The sequence below is a fragment of the Gigantopelta aegis genome, chromosome 5, assembly GCF_016097555.1.
Source record: "Gigantopelta aegis isolate Gae_Host chromosome 5, Gae_host_genome, whole genome shotgun sequence".
In the NCBI taxonomy this organism is placed as follows: domain Eukaryota; kingdom Metazoa; phylum Mollusca; class Gastropoda; order Neomphalida; family Peltospiridae; genus Gigantopelta; species Gigantopelta aegis.
Window position 1 is genome coordinate 37,642,166 of NC_054703.1, and position 20,801 is coordinate 37,662,966.

Consider the following 20,801-nt stretch of genomic DNA (forward strand, 5'->3'; position numbering starts at 1 on the left):
TAAACATTTCCCCTGAAAATAGTATTGGCGTGTTGCTTAGTTTGCATTACTGACAACCAATGCATTCACACTATTAAAAAACCGGCCTCGGTGGCGTCGTGGCAGGCCATCGGTCAACAGGCTGGTAGGTACTGGGTTCGGATCCCAGTCGAGGCATGGGATTTTTAATCCAGATACCGACTCCAAACCCTGAGTGAGTGCACCGCAAGGCTCAATGGGTAGGTGTAAACCACTTGCATCGACCAGTGATCCATAACTGGTTCAACAAAGGCCATGGTTTGTGCTATCCTGCCTGTGGGAAGCGCAAATAAAAGATCCCTTGCTGCTAATCGGAAGAGTAGCCCATGTAATGGCGACAGCGGGTTTCCTCTCAAAATCTGTGTGGTCCTTAACCATATGTCTGACGCCATATAACCGTAAATAAAATGTGTTGAGTGCGTCGTTAAATAAAACATTTCTTTCTTTCACACTATTAAAAAGTGCGTTGTTATTGTTGTTGTTGCTAAAACAGATGGCGTTGACACCAATAGTCAGTTATAAAACGTTATCACTTCTCATGTGATGATCACTATAACAGTGCGTTCCTACTTTAGCACTGTTGATTAACATATAGGAAACAGCAATGCTCGTCAGTTTGTTTCTTGTACTGGCTGCAATTTGGCAACCTGCAGGTAAGTTTCCTTTCTTTCTTTCTTTCTTGTCTTGTTTTGGGTTTTTTATTTGCCTTTTATGTGCTCGGTTATATTATTATTAACTATTAATAATGTAGCATCAACATTAAAGATGAAGTCTTTCGTATAATTTAATTATTTACAGTGGCGGATCCAGAAAATCCATGTTGGGCGGGGTGGGGGGGGGGGGCAGTGACATGTAGCCAAAGGCCACACATTTCCACGAAAGGAGTCCTTGGGTTCTCTAACGTAAACAAAAATGAAAAAAAAAAACCCATCACTTCAGGGGGTACGAACCCGTGCCCCCTAAATCCATTTACAATATACCACTAACATTCCCTTTGTGGAAACGCTTCATACCATCGTTCATCAGTTTCACTCTCTAACACACGGAATCTCGAACCTAGCTACGCCCCTAAAATGGCATAGAGAGATGTAACTAAAGGCCAATTCACACTAGGCGATAAGGTATCTTGACGACAAGCGCACCCCTCGTCGTCAGTCGCCAGCCGTGTTGTCTGGCGCTAGCCGTCGGACTATCAGTCACGCCTCAACGTATTCGTCATCGTATGGGGTGGTACGTAGCCCAGTAGTAAATCGCCCGCTTGATGCGCGGTCGGTCTGGGATCGATCCCAGACAGTAGAGACATTAGGTTATTTCTCGTTCCAGACAGTGCACTACGGCTGGTATATCAAAGGCCGTGGTATGTGCTATCATGTCTGTGGGATGATGAATATAAAATATACCTTGCTACTAATGAAACATTTTGGTGGATTTCCTATCTAGGAAAGTTTGTCAAAATTACCAAATGTTTGACATCCAGTAGCCGATGTTTAATAAATCAATGTGCTCTAGTGGTGTCGTTAAATAAAACACGCTGGACAAGTAGAGGCAAACGATAACCCGCCGATGAAGTTAATAACATGCTGATAACTGAATATTATTTCTGGCGATTTGCGGAATAAATTGCATATAGGTGTTACTTTTTCTGTCATGTTACAAACATATTGTCCTTAACCATATGTCCGACGCCATATAACCGGAAATAATATATTTGAATGCGTCGTTAAATAAAACATTTCCTTCATTCTTTCAATGTCTTATTTAACTAATTCGTAATTCTTTGCAAAGAAGATTTTAATCAATAAAGGGCCACTTACGACTACGCCCCAATCGCATGTAGCCCAAACAGTGACTCCTGGGCCTCGTCTCACGAAGCGATTTTAGCGTTAAGATCACCTTAAGTGTATAACTACTAGGTGTGTCATTATCCACCGATGCATCGACGAATCACGATACTACTGCTGACGATGCGATACACAATACCATTGCTTGTGTATCTATTCATATTTTGACCATGTATCGAGTTGTCAACACCAGCTCGTACCGATGCACCACGATACTACTGCTGACGATGCGATACACAATACCATTGCTTGTGTATCTATTCATATTTTGACCATGTATCGAGTTGTCAACACCAGCTCGTATCGAAATGCACTTATTGACAAGTTAGTTCCTTCAAAAAAAGACAGTGAAGTGGACAGAAAATACGTTCCTGCCTTTGTCAGTAAGTCTACCGGCCTCGGTGGCGTCGTGGTTAGGCCATCGGTCTACAGGCTAGTAGGTACTGGGTTCAGATCCCAGTTTGTGCTATCCTGCCTGTGGGAAGCGCAAATAAAAGATTCCTTGCTGCTAATCGGAAAGAGTAGCCCATGTATTGACGACAGCTGGTTTCTACTCTCAGTATATGTGTGGTCCTTAACCATATGTCTGACGCCATATAATCGTAAATAAAATGTGCTGAGTGCGTCGTTAAATAAAACATGTCTTTCTTTCTTTCTTTGTCAGTAAGTCTATGACGTGGCGTTTCCACATTTATATATATTTGTTTTTTCATTTTAAATCAAAATACCGTGAATCAGGTCTTGTGACACATATCATATTGCGTGTTATCGATCATGATACACATGACATCGTGGGGTACGTGTACCGTGACACTCATACTAACTACCGTATGCATTTAAGGCGATCCTATATCGCCAGGATATCTTGGTGGAACGGGACAACAACAAAACCACATTCTACTTATAAATTATCAACTCTGACAGAAACAAATCACATCTATTTGAAGTTATATAAATGACATCATTAAAACATCTTTGAAATATGTAATAACATTTCTATTTTTCAGATGCCAAAATATGTCAGCACGGTTTTGTCAAATATTATAATAGCTGTTACTGGTTTTCTCCGAAAGCAATGGTTGCAACTTGGGCTGAAGCAGAGGTAATGTCCTACATTCGTGGGCCAAAATGAAAAACAAATATATTTGTTTTAATCGGTGTCATATCTAATGCGATATTAATAAGTGGAAGATGAATGCCGCCTCGAAAAAGTACAAAACAAAGTGACATTTTTAGCCCATTTAGTGACCTTTTGTGTAGCTGGAGATGTCCCCTTGTTGCCGATGTTTGTTTTTTCGTTCTTCTCGTTGACCTTTCGTTTTGAAAACAAGTGATTCAAGATTGTCCAGGCAGCTTCGGTTTGAGTTTTTCAAATATAATGCTGGAATATATGTGTACAAAATGTTTTCTTGAGATATTTGTTTGTTGTGCTTTATTTTCCAAAGACCAGGAAGCGACACTTGACCTCTTGCTCAACCAGAAAAAAAAATATGTTCCAACATTGGTAATCGACATTTTCTTCAAAGGATCATTTGTATGGCCGTTACATGTTTGTTGATGGAGTGCAATAGATACATAGATCTATGCCAAACTTTGTGCTGCCTACTTCGCTGTCTAGTCATTACAGCTGTATTGCTTTCTGGATGAAAACCATATGATTATCATAGAATAACATGATCGGCCATTCGTGGGTTGAATTCGATAAGTAACCAAGCGCCTTAAAAAATTCCAAATATTTCCCAGGCCGCAAAATATTAGATGATTGCCAGCCGATCGCCCTAATGACGTTTTAGGAGAAGAAAACAAAATGTATTTACTGGAAAGTAACGTTACTAGGAACGTCAGTCACTTTAATTCAATTAATTTATTTTGCAATTGCTAAACTATCACACGGCAGCAGTCATAATTTGTTCATAAATTGGTTAGGGCGAAATTCATCATAATTATGTTTCACAACAGTTTAAGAAGATCCATTAAAATAATATCTATCTCCTGTAATGATATGTCCACCATCTCAAGCTGCATTAGGTTTACGCCTTTCTTCTTGAAACAAAATCAATCCTTTTGTCAGACAGTGTATACCCTTATAACCTCTTACACGCGGAACATCTTCAGGGATATGATGTTAACCAAATCAACAATAAAAAAACACCTTAATACCCCAATTTTGACTTTCGAGAAAAATCGCATTTCTCTCTCGGACTAAATAAGTTAGGATGAGACGGTGATACTTAGGTTCTGAATGTCTGTTGTATCTCAAGATCCCGTGTCAGGCATCTTGAGGTGGGTATAGAAATTTAATGTTTCTGATTGTTGATATTGGAATTCATCCAATTCTGTAACTGTTTCTTACTGAATAAGCAAATGAAAGCTGAATAAGAAAACAGGTGTCATATTCAAACTTGTATATGTGAACAAGATGGAGTCAAATGGAATTTTTTAACAAGATCTGTTCCCGTGAATCATCATGCAATGTTTCGTCCGTATAAGGACCACCATTTCCCAGGAGCACACATCCTTCCTACTTGCTTTCCGATTTTGGAATGCTAACGACTCAAAACTGTCTTTTATATTATACGATGACCTTTGTTACGCTAGTTGTGGGGCACTTGCTGGAACGAGAAATGGCCCATTGGGTCCACTGACGAGTATGAAACATTTCCTTCCTTCATATTCACCAATACAACGGCGAGCATAGGATGGGATGTTTCCTTTGTTCCTCACATGATCCATTAGATAAGTGGCTACGACTGTGCAGTTTCTCAACTACATGTATTACGGCACCACCTGCAAAGAGTATTATTTCACCAGAAAACACCCTTCAAATTTCATCACTATTGTCAATGCCAGATGTAACGACAGTGTGATAGCAATGGTGCCGTAAAATGAATGGAACATGCTATAATTTATTTTCTTTAAAATTTTCGGTCAACAAGTAAAGAGAAAACCTCAGCAAACCCAAACGAACGCTTGGCATTTCTATTCGTACCACTCCATTTCATTAAGGTGTCAATCCGTCAATAGAAAAACTACGTTACAAGGTAAATAATTATGTTTAGTCTTTTGTTCTGATTTTAATAAATAATTATACATTTTATACAAATCATTTGAGACACCAAATCCCGAAGATGCTCAGACACGTTACTGACACTTTTCAGATTTTCCTGTATGAACCCCCAAGCACCATTTAGCGACGCGATGTCACACATTTAATTTTGTATTGAAAATGTCCTGCTATTTATACTGACAAACGGTGCCTCAATTAATTTTATTTTGTTAGTCACGAGTTTTCTTTTATTTAAGCACATTTACTAAATTGCACAAAAGATGATGTATATTATGTCTGTCTTGTCAGTATATTTGTCTGATCTATCTATTCAATCATATAATTTTTAATTTTCATTCAGGTACATTGCGTCTCTGTCTTTCTGTGTATCTATTCTATTTATTATAGTATATTTGTGTTTCCGTCCATATATATAATTGTGTTTGTCTATTTATTTAATATATTTATTGGCTCACATCTGTTTTCATTTAGTTATACTGTAACACCATGAATTCCTACCTTGTCATTATTACGTCAGCCTTTGAAGACAACTTCATCCGGGGACACCTGAGACAAAAAGCCCAAAGTAAGGATCTTTATATATATATAGACAAAATAAAATACTGACTGCAAATGCATATGTGCCTTAAATTATCTTAAAGGGACAGTCCTGATTTTACATTAAAACGTTAAATAAAACATGTTCTTCCTTCGACATACAGACACTGTTATTCTAGACAAGAAAATGCATTTAGTATGAAATAATAGTCGCCAACAAGGCTCTGTTATCGCATACATCTTACAATGGCTGCAAACTCAGAACAGTCCCTTTAACAGCCGCATATATTGTTATGTATATACTGATGTTAATCATCCATTGCTGTTCATTGCTTTCATCCAATAGCCGATTGGTTTCGGTTTATTGTTTGTTTCTTTGTTATGGTTCGGGATGTAGCCCAGTGGTAAAGCACCCGCCTGCTATTGATTTGATAGGGTTGCTGAGGCTCCCTTGCACCTGCCAGTGCAGGCGGTCCCTCCTCTCCCCTCCCCCCACCACCCACCTTTCCTGTCATGGACTGAGGAGCTGGGCAAGGCCGACTCAGGTGCCCACGACAGGCGTGCGCTACAACAGCTTGTTCTGAATGTGCACGTAAAACCCTATGACATGACATGACTCGCTTGATATACGGTCAGTCTGGGATCGATCCCCGTTGATTGGCCCATTGGGTTATTTGTCGTTCAAGCCAGCGCACCACGACTGGTATATCAAAGGTCGTGGTATGTGCTATCCTGTCTGTGGGATGGTGCATATAAAATATCCCTTGCTACTAATGAAAAATGGTAGCTGGTTTCCTTTCTAAGACTATATGTCTGTATTTGCCATGCGTTTGACATCCAGTAGCCGATGCTTAATTAATCAATGTGTTCTAGAGGTGTCGTTAAACAAAACAAACTTTGTTTGTTCGTTATATTTTTAATGCGATATCAATGGTAGTTGTTGTACACGGATTGCTTCAGACAACACACCACCATTTGTCGTGCCGTTACTTGCTCTAGCAGCTTAATATAGTCCGGTTTAGGAAATAGTTCCTCATAAAAAATACAACAGAATTCTGATATGCCTTTTGAAATCTTTTTTTTATGATTACACTAGGTTGACCTCTATAGTATTTAAATAACTCATTGAAGTAACTTGTTATATGTAGTACTAACTGATAACAACTGTGCAAGTGGTATGGCGCCACTTGTACAACCGCAACACGAGTCGGTGAAAATTCGTGGTCGATAAATATACTGATTTGTTTACACAGTGCATGTCAGTTAAGAGTACTCCCTAAAAGTAGTAGTCACATGACCCTTTATATTCTGACACAGACATTGTATTAGACTGCATGAAGTAATTAATGGTGGTGTGTAACCATTAGCAAAATAGTCATCTGACTGTTGTATTTGTTGGTTTTTGTTGTCTTTTAAATGTTTCGTTTTTTCTGTGTGTCAGATTTTGTGTTCTGGATTGGTGCCAATGATCTACAGAGTGAAGGTCACGTCCAGTGGATGTCGAAAGGATCACCTAAAGATTTAAACTACACCAACTGGTATCCAGGGCAACCAGATAATGCAGGAGGAGTAGAACACTGCATAGAGGTCAGAAAGGAATTTGGATTCCGTTGGAATGATTGGCAGTGTTTCCATCACGCGGGATTCATTTGTGAACAGTTTTAGAAGAAGCAGTAACTCGCGAGTGTGAACTCAAATTCACAAATAAATATTATCTCGCTGCTTAGTGGCTTGTTTTCTTGCACTGGACAACGAATGTTATATGTGTAATGAATATTTAAAGAAATGGGAGTTCTGGCAGTATAGGCGAGGGGTGCAATGGGGGTACTATCTATGTGCAGTGGGTCTCAGGGTCAACTGATCTCAGTGGAACCAATGGATGAGATGCAAATGTGTATAATTCATGCAGTAGACCACATGGAAGGTTCATCTCAGTGGAACCAATGGGTACCATGCACATGGGTAAAACTCACGCAGAAGCCCGCAGGCTCCATTCACCTCACTGGTCACTGGGACCAATGGGTAACATGCACATGGGCATATCCGGTTGTTGGGTGGCAACTCGTTGGAGTATTGTTGACAACCCTTATAAGGGTTTCTATATGATGTCCCTATAGGGCATGCTCGGTTGTTGAGGGCGGCTCGTTGGAGTATTGTTGACAGCCTTTATAAGGGTTTCTATATGATGTCCCTATAGGGCATGCTCGGTTGTTGAGGGCAGCTCGTTGGAGTATTGTTGACAACCCTTATAAGGGTTTCTATATGATGTCCCTATAGGGCATGCTCGGTTGTTGAGGGCAGCTCGTTGGAGTATTGTTGACAACCCTTATAAGGGTTTCTATATGATGTCCCTATAGGGCATGCTCGGTTGTTGAGGGCAGCTCGTTGGAGTATTGTTGACAACCCTTATAAGGGTTTCTATATGATGTCCCTATAGGGCATGCTCGGTTGTTGAGGGCAGCTCGTTGGAGTATTGTTGACAACCCTTATAAGGGTTTCTATATGATGTCCCTATAGGGCATGCTCGGTTGTTGAGGGCAGCTCGTTGGAGTATTGTTGACAACCCTTATAAGGGTTTCTATATGATGTCCCTATAGGGCATGCTCGGTTGTTGAGGGCAGCTCGTTGGAGTATTGTTGACAACCCTTATAAGGGTTTCTATATGATGTCCCTATAGGGCATGCTCGGTTGTTGAGGGCAGCTCGTTGGAGTATTGTTGACAACCCTTATAAGGGTTTCTATATGATGTCCCTATAGGGCATGCTCGGTTGTTGAGGGCAGCTCGTTGGAGTATTGTTGACAACCCTTATAAGGGTTTCTATATGATGTCCCTATAGGGCATGCTCGGTTGTTGAGGGCAGCTCGTTGGAGTATTGTTGACAACCCTTATAAGGGTTTCTATATGATGTCCCTATAGGGCATGCTCGGTTGTTGAGGGCAGCTCGTTGGAGTATTGTTGACAACCCTTATAAGGGTTTCTATATGATGTCCCTATATGGCATGCTCGGTTGTTGGGTGGCAACTCGTTGGAGTATTGTTGACAACCCTTATAAGGGTTTCTATATGACTGTTGTCGCCTATATTTGTTTAGGTTGTACATATTGTTTTAAGTTCCTAAATGTAGACAGGACACTCAACGTCACCCAAGAATAATGTTCATTTCATTTTCATATCAACTTATTTTCGTGCGTATACCTCAGCTATATGGGCTGTCTGTCCAGGACAGTGAGTTAGTTGTTAATTGTTAGTGGTTCGTGAGGGAGAAGAGGGTGTAGTGGCCTTACACCTACCCACTGGGTCGTTAAAAGTCACTCTGGGTGGGAGCCGGTACCGGGTTGTGAACCCTGTACCAACCTTATTTCCGATGGCTTAACCACGACACCACCCAGGCCGGTCAAGAAAAATAACTTCCCCTTCCCTTGGATTTAAAGAAATACAAGGAAAGGGGACACATTATAATAACCTAGCTTCGCTCTTGTGTGTTTGTTTTAAAAACGCTTCACTCTTCACTGAAAGAGAAAACATAGGAGCTCTATCTTTCCAGTGGAAAAATTTTCATTTATATACTTGTGAAACGGTTATCGAACCTAAACTGACGTCATGCACGTTTCACGTTGTTTCAATTAAAAAACAATACTCTCTCTCTCTCTCTCTCTCTCTCTCTCTCTCTCTCTCTCTCTCTCTCTCTCTCTCTCTCTCTCTCTCTCTCTCTCTCTCTCTCTGTATATGTGTGTGGTGGTAATATAATTACATATGCTTATATTTAATATTTAATGTATTATTTAACACATTTAATATTAAAATATTTAATACAGAATTTGTTAATCTCATTAAAATATCATAAACATGAGTTGTATATTATTGCTTAGTTACACCATATTTCGTCATACTTGTCATTTTAATAATAATAATAATAATAATAATAATAATAATCTGTGAATTGATCAAGGAAAGTATCGTCTCGCGGCAACGATTGTTTTGTTTAACAAGACAAGACAAGAATTTAGACAAGACAATAATATGTTTATACTCAGGCCGCTGCACAACGGCATAGGAGGAATACATGTATATACTTACACCATTTATAACATTCACGTGACAAGATGGTTGATAATAAACAAACACAAATACCAATAAATACAATTCTATAAGAACAAGGTGTATAACAAAAACATACATTAGATACATTAAATATATTAAATATAATAAATACATAAGATACACGTACATATGTATCATAGGTTGGTGTTCATATGGATAGATATAATCTAGATATACGTCATGTGTTGTCAAGTACTTATAAACAAATATGTCATCGTAATAATAATTACAGTATATATTTTTGTTTGGTTTGGTTAGGGACGTTTAAAGTTACTGATAATTACATTTATAAAATATGGTAATTTCTTTAATATTCAGATTCGCTTACTGTTCATTAATTCTTTCAATTTATAAGTATTTGGTCGTTTATAGTAATATATAGTATATACTGGACCATTAAGTCATGAAAACAATTACAAACAAAAAGACAATGAAACTCATCGCCAGTAGCATTTACATCGCATAGCGTACACAGTCTCATATCTATAGGTATGTTATTCCAACGACCAGTTTCAACGCAGTATACTCAAATAATTTTCAAGAAGTATTTTTTTCTTTATATAGCTCTTAACGTTTGCCTCTCGATGATTGTGACAAGTTATTTCTCCACATTTGTAAACATTGATCGTATTGCCTTTGTTTGATTTGTTGCGAGAGACAGTTTACTGATATGAAAGATTGAGATGCATTTGTCATTCCTAAGTTATCCATAATGTTTTTGACAACGATGACCCAATTGTAGTTGATTCCGTTAGTAAGATGATCTTTTAACATAGTTTTCTATAATAAAACATAATGTTTTGATTCTTTTCCTGATATAACCCGTGCCCAGTAGCATATAATTAGCCTGTGTATAAGTAGTTCAACTGACATTCTTCCCAGCTCTACGTATAACATAACAAATGGTGTTGCTTTCCTAACAGGTAAAATATGACTAAACAAGCTGATGTGTACAAAGTCAAATATATCATTTTTTTCTCGTACCCACAAATTTCGCAGCCATATAATAAGACCGGCCTCGGTGGCGTCGTGATTAGGCCATCAGTCTACAGGCTGGTTGGTACTGGGTTCGGATCCCAGTCGAGGCATGGGATTTTTAATCCAGATACCGACTCCAAACCCTGAGTGAGTAGTATGCAACCGCTCAATGGGTAGGTGTAAACCACTTGCACCGACCAGTAATCCATAACTGGTTCAATAAAGGCCATGGTTTGTGCTATCTTGCCTGTGGGAAGCGCAAATAAAAGATCCTTTGCTGCTAATTGGAAAGAGTAGCCCATGCAGTGGCGACAGCGGGTTTCCTCTCAAAATTTGTGTGGTCCTTAACCATGTGTCTGACGCCATATAACCGTAAATAAAATGTGTTGAGTGCGTCATTAAATAAAACATGTGTTCGAGTGGTAATATTTATACCACTAAACGCCTGACGAACCACTCTGCACGCAAATATCTGGTCCAAAAACTGAACGACAATCACGTTCCTGCTCATTAAATCATGCAGATAACAGGACACAAAAATATCCATACAGTTAATGCATACAGCCATATAAATCACGACCAACACAAAGAACTGTCGTACATTCTGTCCGCGATATCTACGTCTGGTGACTCCTCAAGTTTGGTTCCCGCGTGTTCGTCTTCGCAGGAAATCCGACAACACTTTTAAATTCGAAACAATCACATATCATCAATATTTCCGGCGGTATGAACACCATGTTTGGGGCAATGTCAGTAGGGGCAACATCGTAATAAATGTGGCTCAGCCTAAAAGTCCTGTTGTCCCCATAAAACGACGAAGAATCATTTTTTGACAGTGATTCCGACTCCGACTGAACTTGATGAAGCCCTTAAATAGGTCAGTGACGTAGTTACGCCTATGTCTGACAATGCCGTTGTACTCAGAGAAATGCCGCGAAAAGTTATTTTGAAAAAGTTGGCTATTGTCAATTATTTTATTATAATTTCATTGTTTATATATATAACACTGTTAAATTAGTATTACATTGTTTAAATAGCTACAATCGTTCTGTCCGCTTTTAACCTAGTTTTAGAAAGCATAGATAACCTTCCAGGTGTATTGACAAACCGATTATCAGCTGAGTGATTGACATGTACATGTATTCATACGTCATAACAAATTGTTACGTCCGAGGTTAGGGTTTTGTTTATTAATCATTTAAGTGAAAAATAATCAAAATTGACAGTGATATGATAATTAGAATTCGTCACTCGTATTTTTTAATATGGTTGATATTTCCCATATTAAAAAATACGAGTGACGAATCATATATATATATATATATATATATATATATATATATATATATATATATATATATATATATATTGTACAAGATTTTGTCCTCGCCTCACTATGTTTATGTTTATATCCACCAAAAAGCTACTCCTTAGGAACGTCTATCACATTATTTTATTAACTATAGACATAAAATATGTCATAACTTTGCAACCAGTGAAACATATATTACCACTCAAAATGTTTATATGAAGCCCTCTACACACTTATATATGATATATACAAATTGGTGTAATACTTTGGTCACCAGAGTTTAAACGGTCGTGATATTTTTTGTGATTTTAACATATTTCAACATAACTGTCTATAATGTGAATGATATACACCACGTGATCGATTAAAGGGGTCATTGCTTAATAGTTTTCGAAATAACGTGCCTTGAAAACAAACGACAGAAACTCGTATTTACAAAACTAACTTTGATCTCCGGTTTTCTAGTCTGTGTCTTGTGAAAATAAATTAATCAATTAAAATTAAAGTACAGTAAAACGCTGTAAATCTAGTCTGCTGTAGAGCTGAAACAAATATCGGACGCTACCTTCAATTAGGCCAATTTCTGAAATCACCAGTATATTCTGAAATATGAGAGACAACTGGTGTTGAATCGGTGTGTAAAGACGTACTGGCATTCAATTCCGTCACATTTGGCCTGGCGACACCAGTTTGCATTGCCACAGTGACACTTTCCTTTCGTCTGAAGATATTCTTACAATTCATCTTTCGTGTTATAATATTCCTGTAGTTGGCTGAGCTGGCCATTAGGATGTAAACATTCTTGAATACGACGTTCAAAGTATTAGTATCTGAATTAGTCGCTTGTAGAACCCCAACAACGGTATCTGCGATAGAAGAAGGCAGGAGGGTTACGAAAGCCATCACGGAGATCAGTATTAGAGGGAGAAGTGACTTGTCCTGCTTGTTTTCTCTGGAGCCAGAGCTGGTGGAGGTGAATCTCTTTCTGAAGGTGGCGCTGCGCTGGATGTGGATTCCAATCACAATGTTCAGGACGAGCATCAAGAGACAGGGAAGGTTGGAGTTGAGAACTAGACGGACAAAGGTGACGATAATTACGAGGTGGTCTTCTACGAAACATATATTGGACTCTTCCACAACCGCCACCCCTTCCAACAATGGTAGGATCACCAATGCTGACAAAACTGTCAGACACGAGCAGACGATCTTGGCTTTTCTTCGTGTGCAGAATCGGTCGCGCTTCATTGGGAAAACAACACAGACGAATCGATCTAGAGTCAGTCCAACCACCAGCCATGGCGACAGCAGCGTCGCAGTGGATATTAAGGATACCCATGCCCTACATGCAGCCACGTTCTTCCCAATGATATGAAACGAATTAAAGAAAAGTAACGTCTGATATATGCAATACATTAGTAGAACCGCACTGTCCGACACGGTCAGGAATATCAAATAGACTGGGTAGGATAAAGATGAGAACTTGACGTCCCTCATCAGGGGAAAGACCAATGAATTGCCCACCAGTCCTATTGCTACAACACTGATAGCACAGACCCAGTATCCAATGTCCGAACTTGTCACATACTTTGAGACGGCCGAAATTGAATCTGTTACATTGCCAGTTTCGTTCGGATGCATAGTCGTTGAATTAGACATTGCAGAAAGTTGCTTCCTGCAAAGACAGAACCAGAATAATTATTTATAATTAATTGCTTCCTGTAGTATATGTGTGCCATCTACTCCAATTATATGTATATATATATATATATACACACACACACAGTGAAACTCCTCTAAACCGGACACCCTCGGGATCAAGTAAAATGTCCGGTTTTAAGAGGTATCTGGTTTAGAGAGATTAATTTTTGTACAGATTTTAAAAAAATGACCATGGCAAATGTCCGGTTTTAAGAGGTATCTGGTTTAGAGAGATTAATTTTTGTACAGATTTTAAAAAAAGGGCCATGGAAAATGTCCGGTTTTAAGAGGTATCTGGTTTAGAGAGATTAATTTTTGTACAGAGTTTAAAAAAAGGACCATGTAAAATGTCCGGTGTATAGGGGATTCGGTTTTGAGAGGTTTCATCTCTGCCTTAAGGTTTACTACCAATAATTTGTTTTATTCAGCCCCCCCCCCCCCCCCCCCCAAACACACACACGATCCCTACTACGCCGTGACTGTTATGCTGTTGCAAGTAATAGTGTCCCATCAAATTTTGATTCAATAATAATAATGGATACATACTTTGATACATACTTTGTTATTTTATTCAATAGTTGCGCACGTCACTTTTTTTTTCTAATGCTCGAGAGAACTTGCGAACCAATAACGTTACATGTATTAACAAATGCAAATGACAGCACTCCCCTGTCCGTTAAAAGAATATGTGTATAACGAAAAACATTTTGATAAGCGATTTACATCTTTTGTTTGGGTTTTTTCATCAGTGACAAGTGAGTTTTCTCTCATACCAAATAAAAGGGTCTAGAGACGGAAATTGCCGAACATGTAACAAGAATGGAGTGTGCGACTATTTGTTACGATTGTTACGTAGTACGCCAACAGTGGGTGGTATTTAAAAACCTGCTTTGACAAATGAAATTGGCAATATGTTTTAATAACAAATAGTGTGTTATATACATCACTGGTCCAACTAGTAAAACAAATAATAATGATGTTATTGCTTTTTGGTTAGAGATGTTGGGCCGAATTCATAAAGCCTGTTTTTCTTACATGCAGTGTTTAAAGAGACATAGCCTAGTTTTTAAACACTAAGGTATATTTTTGACTATTATAGCCGTTTTTGACAACTGAAATCATACTTTACTTAGATTTTCTAGTTTAGATTATCAATTTCCGTACATTCGAAGTGTCTTTGGTCATCCTGGTGTTTTTAATATTGCAAAATGCATTTCTCATATTTTTAAAAGCGCACGTGCGTCTGAGAGAAGTAATAGTTATGGAGTCCAGTTTTAGTCTATTTCTAGAGGGTATTTCACCATTTTAAAGTCAGAGACTCATGTTTCACTCAATTGTAACTTTATGCAAATGTGTTTCAGGTTTGTAGATTAAATAAACTTAGTGTTAATTTTCACGGGTTGAAACTAGGGTCTGTCCCTTTAAGCATTGTAACACGCGTGTGTCATAAACAGGCTTTGTAAAATCGTCCCAACGTAGTTGACTGTTTATACGTATAGGCGCGATTATTGTTTACTCCAAGATATTTAATTTATTTTTCTAATTGTCATTTAACATCATCATTATTATTATTATTATTATTTTACTTCTTTTTAATTAATAAAATTAATTGAAAGTCTTTCAACATTGATAACCCCTGCGTGTGCTGTAACCTCACCGTGGTGCAGGGGTGTAACCTTCTCTTTGAGAATGGCCAATACAGCACAAAATTGAAGTTTTGAGTAGAATTCAGTATCCGTAAAATTCTGTGATATTTGTGTTTTTGCACAGTTCTTTACACTGTTTTTGTTTAAGTCTTGAATTTTTATATTGATGTTGATCATCACTTTATTTATTTGCATTACCATAGTTTGACACCCAATAGCCGATGTATTTTTCGTGCTGGGGTGTCGTTAAACATTCATTCATTCATTCATTCATTCATTCATTCAACATTGATAAGATTGAATGGAACATGAGTCTTTTGACCAAATCTATTAAGCGAGACACGGGCACACCAAAGGACTGACTGAGAGTACTAAAAAAACTCTCTCTCTCTCTCTCTCTCTCTCGCTCTCTCTCTCTCTCTCTCTCTCTCTCTCTCTCTCTCTCTCTCTCTCTCTCTCCCGCTCTCTCTCTCTCGCTCTCTCTCTCTCGCTCTCTCTCTCTCTCTCTCTCTCTCTCTCTCTCTCTCTCTCTCTCTCTCTCTCTCTCTCTCTCTCTCTCTCTCTCTCTCTCTCTCTCTCTCTCTCCCTCTCGCTCTCTCTCTCTCTCTCTCTCTCTCTCTCGCTCTCTCGGGAAAACAAAGCTCAAGGGACAAACCTCTGTCAGAAATAGGTAAATTGCCATGGAAAAAAGTAAAGTTTGTTTTATTTAACGACGCCACTAGAACACATTGATTTTTTTATCTTATCATCGGCTATTGGACGTCAAACATATGGTCATTCTGACACTGTTTTTTAGAGGAAACCCGCTGTCGCCACATAGGTTACTCTTTTACGACAGGCAGCAAGGGATCTTTTATTTGCGCTTCCCACAGGCAGGATAGCACAAACCATAGCCTTTGTTGAACCAGTTATAGATCACTGGTCGGTACAAGTGGTTTACACCTACCCATTGAGCCTTGCGGAGCACTCACTCGGGGTTTGGAGTCGGTATCTGGATTAAAAATCCCATGCCTCGACTGGGATCCGAACGCAGTACCTACCAGCCTGTAGACCGATGGCGTAACCACGACGCCACCGAGACCGGCAAATTACCATGGAAGTTAAACTTCATCTGTAACATGATAGAGCTATACACAAAACTTCAGCTCAATATCGCAAAGCCTTCTGCAAACAACATTCGGAAAACATATGTGGGACGGACGGACGGACATACATACAGACAGACACACAGACAACCAGACAGAAAGAAAGACAGAAGGACGGAGATGTATAGTACATTTGATATATTCATTTAATTATCGATGTACAGTGTTACACGAAACGCTAAAAAGCTAGCGATATATAATCTTACCTAGTAGCCTCCGACTTGATATACTTGAGCACCGTAGGGCCTAGCTGCTACACCTCGCCGGGAAATACATCGTATATACTGGACTCACATTTATAGTGTTTTGAAAGGTTTTAAGATATTTATAAAAGCCAACTCCATTTGCGCATATAAAGGCTTTTAATCGAACCAGTGGATTAGTTAAGAAACGCTAAACCTAGATCTGTCAGACGGATTAATATTTCTTCAAAATGAGTATTAGTTGTGTTTCCAAGTTAATGTTATTGTATTTCTCAGTGTCATACGCTATGTTACAAGAAAAAACATAATTAAAATCGTAAGACACCGATGCAAGTTTTTGAAACGGTAAACATGTATTGTGTTGTTGGGAATTAGAAAATGATTATGCATGCACTTACCATAAAAATGTAGACACGCTGATAAAGACATTGTATTTTGTAGCTAGCCTATTTCGCTTTAGGAATTAATTTCCACTTGCTTATTGTTTGTTATTAGTTGATTAAAGGAGCTTTATATTTGGAATTAGTTTTCTTGTGCGTATCTCTGCTATTAGTCACGTAACTTAAAAAAAAAACCCAGACAACATTTCATTTCATTTCAACTTATGTTGGTTCTCATATCCAATTAAGGTTCAATCATCTTGTCATGGTCACACACCTCAGTTATCTGGGTTGTCTGTCCAGTATAGTCGGTTAGTTGTTACTTGGTTAGTGGTTAGTGAGGGAGAAGAGGGTGTAGTGGCCTTACACCTACCCATTGAACCATTAAGAACTCGCTCTGGGTTGGAGCAGGTACCGGGCTGAGAACCCTATACCTACCAGCCTGTAATCCGATGGCTTAATTACTGCACCACCGAGGCCTGTTTAAAAAATATATATACATATATAGCCTCGCCATCTGGCCTCGGTAAATATCAATTTGTTCTGTCCATAAAACATGATATTGCCCTCATTGACGGTCAATACTTGATAAATATGTATAGTAATGAATGGGGAGTGCAAGTAGTGTTTATAGTATTGAATACGTAGTGTAGTTTGTATGCATAATAATGAATAAGATTTGAGGAGGGCGGGGTACTCACTTATCGTAAGGGCACTTTCTGCGGGAATAATGCTTTTATGAAGGCAGTAATGTATATACCATAACAGACCCATATGTGTGTGTGTGTGTGTAGTCAAACCTGTAATAAGCGGTCACACACGGGAGTAGATAAAAGTGGCCGCTTAAGACAGGTGACCGCTGATCACAGGTTGCCACATATATAGTCTTTAAAACGTTTTCTTGTTTTACCGTCTGTACTGCTAATCAACGGATATGTGCTTCACAATTGACTATAAATCGACTTTTGACATGTCGTCTCCTTCAGAACAAATGCAAATGAATGTATTAAATGAACCGTTCGTAACAAGTTTGTTTTCTTTTTCTATTTAATTATTTAAGCCCTACTTCATGCGGTGTATTATCACAATAAGTGAATCTACAAATGTCAAGCGTAGCCTGCCCAGTGGCAATTAGATGCATTCCAGAGTCATACTTTCTTAACTGATACACAGTAGAGATGTCGGGACTGAATGGGTACTATTATTCCTGAAGGCATAAATATCGCTGTTGTTAAAATCTCCCTTGTGTGTAATTGTAAACATTTAATGTGGCCCCTTAGGTATTTTAGCGATTTGGGATCCGATTTAGATGGCCGCTGGCCGCTTTAGACAGACGACCGCTTATTACAGGTGCATTTACATTATAAATCGTTTGAGAGGGAAAAAAAGTGGCCGCTTAAGGCAGGTGACCGCTGAGTACAAGTGGCCGCTAGGACAGGTTTTGCTGTATATATATTCTTGTAATGATATCACAGGGAGATGTTTGCTGCCAGGATGAATCTGACAGTAATACTGAGGGATTCCTTGTCTCCATAACGTTTTTCTTCTGTGTTTTCAGTGTTGGCCAGTAAGCATCTCTGGGTTGGCTGATGTATATATTAATGGATGAGGAGTGTAGATTATATGTATACTAATGAACGGGAAGCGCAGATTATGTGTATAATGATGAAGGAAGGAAATGTTTTATTTAACGACGCACTCAACACATTTTATTTACGGTTATATGGCGTCGGACATATGGTTAAGGACCACACGGGTATTGAGAGAGGAAACCCGCTGTCGCCACTTCATCGGCTACTCTTTTTGATTAACAGCAATGAATTGTTTATATGCACCATCCCACATACAGTATAGTACATACCACGGCCTTTGTTACACCAGTTGTGGAGCACTGGCTGGAACGAGAAATAGCCCAATGGGTCCACCGACGGGGATCGATCCTAGACCGACCGCGCATCAAGCGGACGCTTTACCACTGGGCTACATCCCGCCCCGTGTATAATAATGAATGTTGAAAAGTAAAGTTTGTTTTATTTAACGACACCACTAGAGCACATTGATTTTTTATCTTATCATCGGCTATTGGACGTCAAACATATGGTCATTCGGACACTGTTTTTTTTTTTTTAGAGGAAACCCGCTGTCGCCACATAGGCTACTATTTTACCACATGCAGCAAGGGATCTTTTATTTGCGCTTTCCACAGGCAGGATAGCACAAACCATGACCTTTGTTGAACCAGTTATGGATTACTGGTCGGTGCAAGTGGTTTTACACCTACCCATTGAGCCTTGCGGAGCACTCACTCATGGTTTGGAGTCGGTATCTGGATTAAAAATCTCATGCCTCGACTGGGATCCGATGACCTAACCACGACGCCACCGATGCCGGTCAATCGCGTATTAGGTAAGCGCTTTACCACTCGGCTGTGTTACGACCCTTGTGCTTCGAGATAACCATGCATGTATATGTTATAAATGTAACTTGTATGTATCGTGGTATTTGTATATTATTGTTTTATACGCTGATATCCACATATGTTGCTAACATGCACCAAAATTAAGTTACCTTTATTTGATCATCATTCTTCTGTTTTGTTAAGTATAATAAATTTCCATTTTTAACGGCAAATCGTTTCCAAAGTCGTCTAAAATTCGCTTTTCTGCCTTTGTCTTTGTCCTTTATTTAAACAATTATAAATGTCTTTAAACAAACAATGGCTGTTCATATCGGATCTTTGAGCATACAAGGTGGCACTTAACTGGGGTAGAGTGGGTCTGAAGTAATGATTATGTGGTTATAAAATATGAACCTACATGCATTTAACTGCAAGCTTTACAATGTTATCTCCATATAATTCCTGTTATATTAATCGGAAATAAGGGAAGCAAGGGGTGGGTGAAGAGATTCTGGTATCCATCCGAATACCACACATGATGAGACATTATTGTTATTCTGCAAATTTGTAAGGGCGGATCCAGGAATGTTTTGGACTCCTTGGGTCCTCCCCTGATTCATATACCTAACACTCTCGTTTAGATTCGCCACTGAGATTTATACCAACTTATACAAAGTGCACTGGCCATACAAACATCAAAAACATTATTATAGCCTACGTCTGATGGGGGAGTGCATATTATTCAGAGGGAATGCATATTATACATATAATATAGACTGGGGGAGTGCATATTATTCAGAGGGAGTGCATATTATACATATAATATAGACTGGAGGAGTGTATATTATTCAGAGGCAGTGCATATTATACATATAATATAGACTGGGGGAGTGTATATTACATGTATAATATGCCCTGGGAGTGCTTATTCTACATATAATGTTGACTGTGGAGTGCACATTTAGGGGAGTGCAAATTATATGTGACACCGGCTCCCACCCAGAGTAGATCTTAAGGGTTCAATGGGTAGGTGCAAGGACACTAGATCCTCTTGTCTCTCACTAACCACTAACCAACTAACAACTAACCGACTGTACTGGACAGACAGCCCAGATAGCTGAGGTGTGTGACCAGGACAGCGTGCTTGAACCTTAATTGGATATAAGCACGAAAATACGTTGAAATGAATGGCAAGTATTTTATAAACGAGGGGTGGGGTGGGATGTAGCCCAGTCGATTGAGTGCTCGCCTGAGGTGCTTGCGTCGCAGGATCAAACCACCTTTGTGGATACATTGAAGTCATTGGGTTTTTTTTGTGTGTTTTTTTATCGTTCCAACCAGTGTATCACACCTGGTCAAAGGCCATGGTATGTGTTCTCCTGTCTGTGGGAAGACCATATAAAAGATCCCTTGCTACAAATGGAAATATGTAGCTGATTTCCTCTGATGACTACGTGTCAAAATTACCAAATGTTTG

General features: G+C 39.0%; 2 protein-coding genes across 2 annotated transcripts; one reads left to right on the forward strand and one right to left on the reverse strand.

The window, feature by feature from the left end:
- The first annotated feature begins 558 nt into the window (after positions 1–558).
- LOC121373815 (perlucin-like) lies at positions 559–7,185 on the forward strand. The gene is made up of 4 exons (XM_041500590.1): positions 559–671; positions 2,867–2,961; positions 5,398–5,491; positions 6,905–7,185. Exons 1-4 carry the CDS (start codon positions 623–625, stop codon positions 7,126–7,128), a joined length of 462 nt encoding a protein of 153 aa, XP_041356524.1. The 5' UTR covers positions 559–622; the 3' UTR covers positions 7,129–7,185.
- A 5,236-nt stretch (positions 7,186–12,421) lies between these two features.
- Positions 12,422–13,492, reverse strand: LOC121373143 (cysteinyl leukotriene receptor 1-like). Its single transcript, XM_041499596.1, has one exon. The coding sequence runs from the start codon at positions 13,490–13,492 to the stop codon at positions 12,422–12,424; it is 1,071 nt and encodes a 356-aa protein (XP_041355530.1).
- Between the last annotated feature and the right edge of the window lie 7,309 nt (positions 13,493–20,801).

Coding starts and splice junctions, on each gene's coding strand:
- LOC121373815 (XM_041500590.1), top strand. CDS start 623: ATGCTCGTCAGTTTGTTTCTTGTACTGGCTGCAATTTGGCAACCTGCA. Junction 2,962..5,397: donor CAACTTGGGCTGAAGCAGAG/GTAATGTCCTAC, acceptor GTTTTCATTTAG/TTATACTGTAACACCATGAA. Junction 5,492..6,904: donor CCTGAGACAAAAAGCCCAAA/GTAAGGATCTTT, acceptor TCTGTGTGTCAG/ATTTTGTGTTCTGGATTGGT.
- LOC121373143 (XM_041499596.1), bottom strand. CDS start 13,492: ATGCATCCGAACGAAACTGGCAATGTAACAGATTCAATTTCGGCCGTC.